At 35.7% G+C, this 12,391-nt stretch overlaps 1 protein-coding gene across 1 annotated transcript; it reads right to left on the bottom strand.

The window, feature by feature from the left end:
• Positions 1 to 4,575: 4,575 nt before the first annotated feature.
• On the bottom strand, positions 4,576 to 6,979 carry LOC5578438 (chorion peroxidase). The gene is made up of 4 exons (XM_021853460.1): positions 5,493 to 6,979; positions 5,238 to 5,426; positions 4,987 to 5,179; positions 4,576 to 4,922 (listed from the first exon to the last, which is right to left on the bottom strand). The coding sequence occupies exons 1-4, from the start codon at positions 6,270 to 6,272 to the stop codon at positions 4,756 to 4,758; spliced, it is 1,329 nt and encodes a 442-aa protein (XP_021709152.1). The 5' UTR covers positions 6,273 to 6,979; the 3' UTR covers positions 4,576 to 4,755.
• Between the last annotated feature and the right edge of the window lie 5,412 nt (positions 6,980 to 12,391).

Here is a 12,391-nt window from a genome sequence, read left to right as displayed (position 1 = left end):
AAGCTTCTACCAAAAACTTCTCGAGACAAAAGTCGTATATTTCCCCATTGTCCATGGATCGCATCATCGACCAGAAGTGACTCCCAGATCTTTTCCTCCCTCACTAATAAACACCCTTCCCGTGATGATTGTGGAGATGCAGAGGTATTCTCGGTCTCTAGAAGCAACAATCATTACACCCTAACATTCCTTCCCCATCCCAACTGACTGTAATGACTTGGCCGGCGCCGTTATTGATCAATAATATTAGATCTGCTAAAATTGCACTTCGAGAGTAAACGGAAACTCCCATCCCTTATTCATTTGGATCGTAGTGCAATTCTTACCAATTCCGATCAATCACGGAGTAGCAACCATTGACATGTACAGTCAGTCTATGCTATGCTATGCTATGCTATGCTATGCTTCTATTATTCCTAAACTGAATGTTTTATATCGTAGTTTTTTATATGTTTTCGTTTATTTTCTTAGTTAGACTTATAACAGGTTAGGTCATGATAACGCACCCCCAGTGATCGATCAAATTCATAGACATACTGGAATTGATGATTTCCTAATTTATATATTCATAAATTATATAAGTATATATATATAAACTTCCAGGAGCAACATGGAGTCTGCATATCATAGATACTTACTTAATTAATTATTTTCGTATAGCAGCATGCCATTCTTAAATTATATAAAATTGCGTCTGTTCATGTAAACATTTGTTTATCATTATAAGTGTACCTAAACATAACACCAATAATTTCTGCGTTTTTAATCTTCTTTTACATATTTACATTTAAGCGAATGGAATTGTTATTCTTAATATTTTACAGCGATACATCAAGGAAAGTAAGATCAAGCATCACACGCTATGTCTGAACCAGACGATTTTATGGGACGAGTGTGCATCGGATTTTTTCTTGCTAGAGATCAGTGGTTGGTCCATATTTTGATAGTCGTGGGGTTTTAATGTGATCTATCGGTGAATTTTTTTTCCATACATTTTATTTTGTAAGGGCTGAAGTGCGCCGAAAAACGAGGTTTTCATGGGTTTTAGTATGAAAAATAGCTGAAAAGTGAAAACAATCAAAATTCCACCGATAGAATATTTTGAAACCTTCCGATTGTGGAAGTATGGATCGGTTTCTGGTCTCTGGCGGGAGGGAGTCCGATGTACTTTCGATTTTTGTAGTCGTCTGGTTCAGACATAGCGTGTATCAGTGCTTGGTTCTTACCTACCATTCTACATACCTAAAACCATAAATAATTAATAAAGTTTTGTTTTGCAGTTCATTTTATGCCTATATACCATAACAACATTGTATTGTTGTCGTTTCATACAAGGGACTAGTGTGTAATGTTATTTTATGTTATATTGTGTAGCGTTATACTATATCTACTGTTCATAGATAATAAAAAGGTATACAAAAAATTCCTTTGGCTCATAAAATAACAAATAATTTTTATTCCTTATAGCTACTAGTCCAGTGGTGGTGCACGAATTACTTATATATAAGTGTAACAACACTAATTCTTTGACATAATTTCCAGAAGCATCATGGAGTCATCGGAGATACTAACATAATCACTGCTATTAATATTTCAGCCGTTCTATTCCGGAAATTGTAATTCGTCCTTATTTTGGAGACTACCTAACGAGGTTCAATTCGTCACAATTAAAGAATGGAAATTCTGAAACATCTATATTCATATCATATACAACTATAAATTCCATTTTATATATTTACTATAATTATTTTATTTATTATATGCTGGGTATTGAGAGGGTGCATTAGGGCATCAGAAAAGTCACAAATGGACGATGTAGTAGGGTGTCAGCCGGAATCTAGGAGAATGTGCCGTAACATCCTTGCACTACATGTTGCTACTTATAAATGACTTTAATGTAATTGTCTTTGTTAACTACAGTAGGCTACAGCGAATGAAACGAAGCGGCGGATGTAATACTATTTTGTTTGTCCTCCCTAAACATATGGAAGCTGGAATTTTGTTTTTGATGTATCCGGAAACTTTATTAACAAATCGCTGATTTTTTATTTTTATTCAAATTATTTGTTTATTTTCATCATTCTTCTCTCGACATATCATCAGTAGCACAAATATTCAAAAGAAAAATATATGTCGGCCGATATAATACTGCATGCTGTTTCACTGCGTCATATTTTATTGTTACTTTCATTTTATTTTCATATTTTATTATCATATTATTATATATATTATAATCTTATATACTATATAACATATCACTATAATTGAATTTCTCATGTTTTGTGGGAGGGAGGAAGCATCAGGGCATCATTGAATTTACAACTGGACAATGAAGTGGAGTGCCAATCGGAGTCAGGAGGAAAAGTGTTAGTCGTTCGCGTCTAGTACTTCTCTCTCCAACAGTTGTGAAGGATTTGACGCGCCCTTCTTCTAACAAACCTTTCCGTGGAAAGTATTGCAAATTCTAATACTCAATCTGTTGGATCATATGGCTGGAAGGAGATTCTTTATTTCCCGCGGGTTTCGCGTAAGTGTTTCTACTTACGGGTCCGCCACCCCCCTTTTGGCCCTTCATACAGCGATATGTTGAATGCAGATTGGTAATAAAATTTGACCTTACTGTTGAGTGGAGCCGCATGCAGAGCAAGACTCAAGCAAGGATTGGTGGCTACCTACATACATACATACATATATATTGGACTGTAGTAATTGAAAAATGAACTATTTTCGCTCTAGACCAAGCTATTACCTAATTTGTATTGGTTTAAATGTGAAATTTACAATTCTTGATGTTGTTCGTGTTTTATTCTTAGTGCTATTGCCTAAAATGGTCAAATCTAATTGATATGATAGGCAGAAATCTTTTTTCTTTGGAATTGATCCATAATTGTGACAAACGATCAGTTCCCAGTTGTAACTGCTCATATTCAGTATATAGAATAAAACAATATGGAAAAAATAATATCAAGAAAAATGTTGTCTAAAGATAAATTCATACTGAATCTAAGCGAGTGAGCAGTGTGCATGACATAACATTTGATTTATATCACCTGTGGGAGCTTATGAATGCTGATGACACTTCTTACAAAAAACGATGTTGATTCGATAGCTTTCGAAGATCAACTCAACATTTGCCAAAAACACCATTATCTTACGGTTGAATGTTATGCTCAATGTTACATACGATAGAAGACAAATACAGTCGACTCTCCATAACTCGATATTCAAGGGACCATCGACTTATAGAATTATCGAGTTATAGAATGTACCCAAACAAAATATCACAAAATCGAAGGAACAAATTTCTGTATTTTTAATACATTAATGATCACCTCTGTGAGAAAGTAATATTATTTTGTTGATTGTACTTTACAAACTATTATTTAAATACTTTTTTCGAAATGCTCGAAAAATCACATTATTTTAACTGACAATATTTTATTTTTATTTTCATGTTATTCAACTTTTATTACAACTTGCAAGTATTTTTTTCATCTCCAAACAAGAATTTGACCACGTTTCCCCAAATAAGAAAGATTGTAAAAAAAATATCGAGTTATGGAGATAAATTTCCCTCTCACGTGACATCGACTAGTGGAGATATCGAGTTATAGAAATATCGACTTATGGAGAGCACGATGTATGGAAATTTGAAGGGACCGAAAAATCCATCGAGTTATAGAGTATAACGAGTTATAGAACATCGAGTTGTGGAGAGTCGACTGTAGTATGATTTGTTAAAAATATGTTTAACGTCAACGTGAATGTTTTAAGCGAGTTATCCGATATTTAACACCAAAGTGATCCATTACTGTGGGTGATCCGTAACTGTGTGTGGTATTTAAGGATTGTCGATAAGAAAAAATGAGACGAATTAAGCTTGTGTCATCTCATTCTGTGGGTAGGCCGGCCATTGCAAGTTCTACAAAGAATTTGTAGTTTAAGGTGTCGTTTAGATCTTGGTTTTCGTACCGTTCTGATTCATATTACGGACACTTAAGGTTTCAGTGAAGTACACCTAATCGAAACACATACAAATTGAATCGTTCTGTACAAAACTTTAGCGTAATCAGGCCTTGTAAACACTTAAATTTTGAATGGTGGTTGAAGATTCGGATTCCACATCTTTAATTCACTTTAATCAATAAAAATGTTCGTCCTCTTCATGATATTTATTCCGGACACAACCACACTTTTGCTTCATATTCCGGACACTTTGATTCGAATTCCGGACAGCTCTTGAAAAACACACAAGAATAGTTGAATCGTTAAATAAACGCATTAAGCCGTGAGATAGACGTCAAAACTAGTTGAACATTGTAAATTTCCATGGATTGCTATGTAAAATGTTTGTGAAAATCATCTTTCAAATTGGGAACTTTTTCACGGCACATTTTGAAACATTTCGAGTGAAATCTTTCCCATACAAAGTAGAGTGTCCGGAATTTGAAGCTGTCCGGGATTCGAATCAAAACGGTAGATTAAAGTTGAAAAGTGTTGCTAATTATTCCGTTTGACGATAGCTTTTTGGGGTGCAAATTAACAAATTAGAGGGGTGAAACTAAACACTTGATTCGGGTTGAGTAACAATTCTTATATTTCTTTCTAATAACATGCAACTAAATGTGATGCGTTAAAATGAACATAATTATTATTTGTTGTCAGCCTAAATATTACACACCAAACCAAATTGTTGTCTTAATTTTAACAATCTTTGAAACTGTTGTTTTGTTAATTGCTGCACTTCTTTACGAGTTAAACGCTACAGAAAAGATCCGACTTATGATTAAGTTTATTTTGCAGCTTTTTGGCTGGCACTCTTTCAGAATAAATATTCCACGGATCTACGGGAACCTCTTCCATGTCACCGAACATTGCCAAGAGGGTGGACATATTAATCGAGTTGATAAGTTCTTGCAAAGCTAAAAAAATAAGAAAAGTAGGGGTAATACTTTTAATGAACAGAACATAAAAGAACTTTCATACCCGGAGTTAAGAATTCATTCCAGCTGTAGAAGAAACGGTCACTGCATTTCAAAAGTTTGAACTGCAAACACGTAGCTGTCCCTATTGTTTGTGGCAACAAGTTTGTCGGGTCGTCTTGAGTATATTCAAATAGTAGGAATAGCAAATCGATATCATATGGGCTTTCGTAGTGCTTCTTGAAAACCTCTATCACCTGAAATATACCAGTGGATTCAATTATGAATAAATTGCAACAAACAAAAAACACTCACCTCGAGATCGAAAGTATCCGCCAAGTCATCAAACGAATTATAGCATTTTGTTTCGCGTCCAGCTATCTTATCGAAGTAATGTTTGTACAAAATCATAGGACACAATCCCGAATCTCGCCCTCTTTCCAAATCAAGGCACAGCAAACAATGGCCCAATGCTCCGTCTTTCGAGAAGAAAGTGTTGATTAACTGTAAATGTTGAAAAATAACATATTTATCTTCATTCTAATTGAACAATATGAAAAGTTAGATTACCGTTTCAGATAGAGTCCCTGTGTGAATCGGATCTTCGAGTAATCCTTTCAAAACTCCCGAACAGTCATGTGATTCGTAATTGCGGAAAAATTCGAAGAATGGCTTCTGCACACGATCTTCACCTTGTACTATTGTAACATTATCCGGTATCCAAATATGCTGGAAGCGTCCTGGACCGCCAACGTATGACAAAGATATAGTAGATTCGAGATTTTCATCGTATTCGCAATCAAAATTGCATTGGCTATAAGAATCTCCTAATAACGTTGGTAGAACTTCTTCGTAAATTATACGTTGATACACACCGATGGTTAACGATCGACATTTTTCAATGATTTCTTCTCGGTTTTGGAGATTACCACACAGTTTGACTTTATCAACACAATAGTTATGAAGCTGTGTGAATAATCCTGTTACTGCCAAAAACTGTATTGAGAGTACTTTATTACTTTCAAATGTAGAAGAAGCATGGCAAAATGATGAGATAATTTTTCCTTCACTGTCGTAATTACCGTGTTCATATACATGTGACAGGTCAAGGTAACTACTTTCAATATTCCTCTTGGAAGGATATCTAATACTGCATTGATCATTGGCTTGTTCTATCGGGTTAAAGTTCAAACATTCAACATTCAGTGGACCATAGTTGGGGTCATCTGGTGACACACTCATCGGGCAGGCTAAAGGAGCCCTATAGTAAGACACGCCGCATCCATCTGCACGACATCCACGGAAGCCAGTCGTAGCATTTCGAACACGTTTCATTGCTCGACCGATCATATCTGTATTGATGGATTCACAGAACACCAAACCCAACAAGCTGAACCAACTTCCTGATTCTCCGCCAAAATACTCAAACACACGTTTTAGATCGCTTATGACCGCTCTATTATTTGGTAGATCACGTCCCGACGAACTCAAACGTCGCTTTGAAACATAGTCATCGTAGCATGTTGCAATTTCGGACTTGAATGCATTGCCATTCTGACCCCATGAAGCGTGTTGCAAGTTGTTACAGCGTCCATCGTATGAGCGATATCTGAAAGTAAAACAATATTACTATTGTTATTATTATTATTGTCACCATAACTGAGATTTACCTCCCAGTAATAGAAGACATACCTTTGGTACTCGACAGGTAAAAATCAATCACTCTTAAATTTTTGTTTGCTATGCTTTATCAAGATAATAAAGAGCCATCCATACACCCCATGCATAACATACAGGAGGGAAGGGGATACCAAAACTAATCCAAGATCCAACACTAGTCAACGGAGATGGGGGTGGGGTAAAATGAAATGTCTATCCGCGATCTTTCAGTAGTGAATGATCTATTGATCGCGTCGCGCGCTCTTGAGTGGGCGAGCGATGAACACTTGTTCGACGTATAATGCGATTATCGAATTATTTTGCGAATCCGGTTATTTCGTGAATTGGTGACTACCAGATCTCTACTTTTCCCACTAATCCAATATCCTTTCCATGATAACCGTGGAGATGCAGAGTTGATCTCGGTCTCTAGTAACAACGGTAGTCACACTAACATTCCTTCCCTTCCCCGATGACTGTGCCATGTGGTGCCGTTATTGACTTTTAAAATTTGAGCTCTCGATTTGTGCACATTGAGGAATGGTAAGCTAATCCCAAGCCCATTCATTAGATCTCTATGCGACTTCGATTGTTCTGGTCAATCACGGAGTAGCAACTACGAATTGTACGATCATCTATGATTATTAGAGTGGTTCAAAAAATCGTTTTTGCTCCACACCGCTCATTCGATTCTAGATCAAATTCTGAGTGTCCTCTCAAAGTTTGAGCTCAATCGGATGAAAATTGAGACTGCACAAGCCCTTCAAAGTTTATATGGGAATTACTATGGGAAATGCAAGCAAATCATTCAATCGGTCATAGTGTTTGCCCATGTGCTCTTGGGGATTAGAGCTACGTTGATACTGTTAGATACATTCATCAGCTACAACTTTGCCGAAGATCGTTTTCAAATTAGACGCCTCAGTAATTAGTTATTGATTTATATCCAGTCACAAATTCTTCAGCAGTGTTCATTTAACTTCTGAACAGGCACCATTGCTGCACCTGGCGCGAAGGATAGCACGCACAAATCATGGCTAATATGTTTTACTGCATATATCCAGTGATGCCTGCAGAACAGCCCAATAATTATAGCCAAAGTTTCACAACTCATTCAAAAATCAATAGCTAATTACTGGGGCGTCCGATTGAAAAACGGTCTTTGGTAAAGTTGTAGCTGATTATTGCATCTCACAGTATCAACATAATTCTAATCCCCAGAAGTACATGGCCAAACACTATGACCGATTAAATGAATTGCTACCCGAGCAGAAGAAAATAACTACTGAATACCAAATTGAGGTATTCCATACCAGACAATTTCCAATACTTACAACCTGAATGAGGTATGAATGAGCCCTGCATAAGAGCTAAAATACCTCAAATAATACCTTATGCATATTCTACAAATACCAAGCTGATAACTAGATCAGGTATTGTAATACCTAAATAATACTTGATGGATTTTCATATAAAAGTGAAATTTTTCAATACCTCCAGCAGACCTCAATAGCTATCGAATACCAAAATGAAGTATTTTTAATTGTTTTTCAAATACCATTATAATACCAAAATGAGGTATTGACAACTGAATAATACCTAATTATGGTATGATACCAAAATATGGTATGCATTAGTTATTGAGGAGTTATTTGTTCCTCCTCGGGTAGCTTTTCCCATAGTAATTCCCATATAAACTTCAAGGGGCTTGTGCAGTCTCAGTTTTTATCCAAATGAGCTCAAATTTTGGGAGGACACTTAGGATTTGATCTAGAATCGAATGAGCGGTGTGGAGCAAACCACTCTAATGATTGTGCTTATGCTTAACTTTAACCAAATTATCTATTTATCAATCTATCCAACATTTCTGTATTAATTTGTTCTTATGAATTTTGCCCGATTTTTCGGTTCAGTCGTTTAACGAAAATGTGAAATATTTACGAAAAGTTTTTTTTTCTATCATAAGTTGGTAATTGCCTATCTGTAGCTTGTCTTTTGACATAAAAGCGTTTTTATCAAGGAAGCTCCGCATAATACAAAAATAGGTGCTCTTTTTCGTATTCTAACCCTCTGAGGAGAATCTCAATAAAGAAGAGGTGGGACAATGAACACCACTTATTACGGATGGAAAAAAATCAATTAGTTTTTATAACGCACTGACGATTTAGAGTGTTTGTATTGAGACGGAAGTCAATTGAAGTAAAATCATCTACGAAAACCAAGATTTTAGAAATTTTCAAATATGTTTGATTTGCTTACGCATTTTGTTTGATGTTCATTTTTTTTTTTTTTCGAAAACAAATATTCATTTCACCCACAAAGGGCAGGTACAATGAACATTAGCATAGCATTAACGACTGTACAAATCGTGGGTGGCTGTACATTGTACAATGCTCATCACTATCGGTTTTGAGAAATCTATATGTAGTGTCACATAAAATCAATGATGCTAGTCTCTCCAAGATCAAACAACACAATAGAAAAATAGCTTACCCAAAGAAAGATGCGTAACACGATTCTTCTGTTTACTCCTACAGAGGCAAGCGACACTACTGCTCTAGTGCAGGTAAATGAACATTCCCCTCATATGTTGTAAACAACTAAAATATGTGTGAATTACTACTGCTTCAGATAACATCTCAATTTTAATGTTGTGTGATAAACAAAATTAATTGTTTTTTGTTTTTCGTTAAAAACAATATCCTTAAGATGTTCAATATATCACCCTTTCCCTTACCTAATCCCTGCAGAAATTTGCTGAGGAATTCCTTGACATGCCAAAAAAGTAATCACTGTGTTAAGATGCGACGCAGCCAAATATCGAATTTTCCAAAGCATTAATCTAGAGAACCAGGCAACCGGTTGTGTCGAAAATTTGATTGATTGGTCACTTGCTGGTGGTGACTAACCGATCAATGTTTCAGCCCGATCAGTTGTTTGATTCTCTTGATTTGTGCTCTTTAAAATTCGAGGTTTTTCATCGATGCACATTCATCAGTCTGGACGGAATCTTTATTATTTTTCGTAACTTCTTAAAATACGAACCGGTCAGTGCTTCCAGTGAACGATTTACCCTTTGAAGGAAGCACCACGCTAAACAACGGACTAGCATGCAACGCCCAGTGGCACAGTCGAAATACGTTCCTAACGAAAAGTTTTCCGGACCGAAGCAGGAATCGAACCCACATTTCTTGACTAACATAATGACAATAACACGGTGTTTTTTACAATTTCACCAGTAATTTGAAGTTTTGAAATACAATTTCTAAGGCTTCGTGGCCGTGCGGTTAGTGTCGTCAAGTAGTGATCGCATCGTGTGGGTGTGGGTTCGACTCCCAATTCAGCCATTGAAACTTTTCGTAAGGAATTTTTCTCAGCTGTGCCACTGGAACATGCTTGTCCGTTGTCTAGTGTTAACTTTACAGTTTGTGTAGCTAAATGGCGTGTCTTTTTATAATAGAAAAAATCTTAAAACAATTCATATGAACATTTTTTGTCAATTAGCCAATAAGTTTTGGAAAAAATATAATACAAAATTTTGCTCAAATCATTGTAATAGTTATTGGTGTTATTTCAAAAGATTATTAAGATAAAACGCTTGATGGAATACTAGTTGTAATTTAAAGATAGAACCTGAATGACGACACTTATAGGTATCCTTAGGGGAATTTCTGTTCGAATTGTCTTAGGACCCTTAAATTTTTACCTTCTAAAAGAACACGAGAAAAAAATTGCAGAAAAATAAAATTGTATTTCTGAAACACTATATAAATTTCTCGAATTCTTGGAAGATTTTCTTGAAAAACTACTTGTAATGGCCTTAGAAGAACTATTGTAAGAGTATTCAGAGGGATTCTTTGACATAATTCTATCAGAATCGCTAAGAAGTTTCTCGAGAAATTGCCTGAACAAGTTAAAAGTTGAATTGGAAATAGACGGCCATTCAACTGATGAATTCTCGCATATTTCTTGGAAAAAAACCGGAAAGAATTCCTGGAACAATTCATATGAAAATTGCTGAAGAATAAGGTTAATGGATCATTGAAGGTAGTTTTTGCATTTGCTCACCGTATCAAAACAAAGGCGCCACTGTATATGGGATTTAACATTGTGACAGCATTGCTGTTCTGTCAAACACATAAGGCTACGGTGGCGCTATCTATGCCTTCCATAGCGGCCGTTTTAGTTATTTTAATGATCCATTAAAAAAAAAATTAAAAAATATGGCTGAATTTACTCAACAAAAATTTGAAATAACGATGAATTAGGGGAAGCGTACCAATTTGCAACCTAAGACTAATCTTCGACCCATTTATACGATTTTTGTCTACTTTCATGAAAGTCCGAAAATTAGCAAAGAATTATTTTTACCCAATTGGTGCAATTTTAAAAGACAATCCAGTTAAAATTCTGTAATTTAATGACAGAACCCAAAGGACGAAACTCATAGGTCGAATTATCTGAGGACCCTTTACTTTCTGGAAAAACCCGTGAAAATGATAATATTTGTGAACCGATTATAGTGGCGCACTTTCATACAGGTACCAAAAGCTAAAAAAACGTCCAAAACCGATTTATAAACTTTCTTAGATACCAAATATCACTTTAATGGAAAAATAATATACGTATTTAAAATCTATTTTTTCGTTTAATATTGCCAAGATGACGTATCTGATGACCCAACGATGATCGTAGATGACCCAATCTAAAAGATCTCGAATAGAATACAAGGATTTGAAGGGAGATTAAAAGCAGGATTAACCTTTCCAATTCGATTTAAACTAGAATTTTGGCAAAGTTATAAAACAAGGCAAAGATTGTATCAGTAAAATTAAGGTTCAAGATCAATGTGAAATTCAAACCTCTTAAAGCTGACAAGTCAAAAAAAAACCCAAACCTTTGAAAAAAAAAAAAACGCTTGCTTTATTGGTGAAAAAACAAAATTTGTCCATCTAATCCAATTGCAAATTATATGTAATGTTTAGCTCTTCGGTAGTTGTTAAACTTCCACTCGGCTGGTTGGCCGTAAACCACGATTCATAATAAAAAACAAGTATTTATCGAGCAACGGACTCGTGTTCCGTAACCGGTCGTTTGAGAACGTCGCGACCCATTGGAAGCCCACACAATAGAAACCTCAGCCAGCGCAGTTGCTGGCTAGTGTAGTGTGCTATTTCCATAGGGCAAAATGGTCCAAAATACCACTTTAAGGATTGTGACGTTCTAGGAATGATTCAATGAGTCGGGCCATTTTACCCCATCGGTGCATATTGGGCCATCTTCCCCTACCTAAAAACAATGCGCTCTCGGGCTAGGCATTGGATATATACAGAAAGCGTTGTGTTTGGATGGGCATCTAATTCCACGATTCATAATTAAAAACAAGTATGAACATAGGATTGAATAATACCTTTTTTCTATTCCGTTGCATATCACAATTATTTTCATCAAATGGATGAACAACATAACGGCCTACTTTTCATAACAAAAGGAAGAGTATCGAAAAGTGCTACTTTTCAGCACTGTTAACGGTGCTGAAAACTAGCACTTTTCAGTTCTGTTTTTGGTGTCATCAATAATATATCTGATCCTCTTCTTACGCGATTCCTTCAATATTTATAGCTTTCTATTTAACCTAGTAGGAATAGCTTCAAATTATACATTCGCTGGGCGATTGGGACTTTACTACGGTCTTTCTGATATTGAATCAGAACATTCCACGCACATCTATGCCAAGGTATCAAAAATTCAAACTCTGAAATATTTCCAAAGGTATGCAGAACATGAAAGACAATATGTTGTATTATATG

Source organism: Aedes aegypti, chromosome 3 (assembly GCF_002204515.2).
Source record: "Aedes aegypti strain LVP_AGWG chromosome 3, AaegL5.0 Primary Assembly, whole genome shotgun sequence".
In the NCBI taxonomy this organism is placed as follows: domain Eukaryota; kingdom Metazoa; phylum Arthropoda; class Insecta; order Diptera; family Culicidae; genus Aedes; species Aedes aegypti.
The sequence above is the reverse complement of the archived record's forward strand: the minus strand, read 5'-3'. Positions and strand labels throughout refer to the sequence as shown.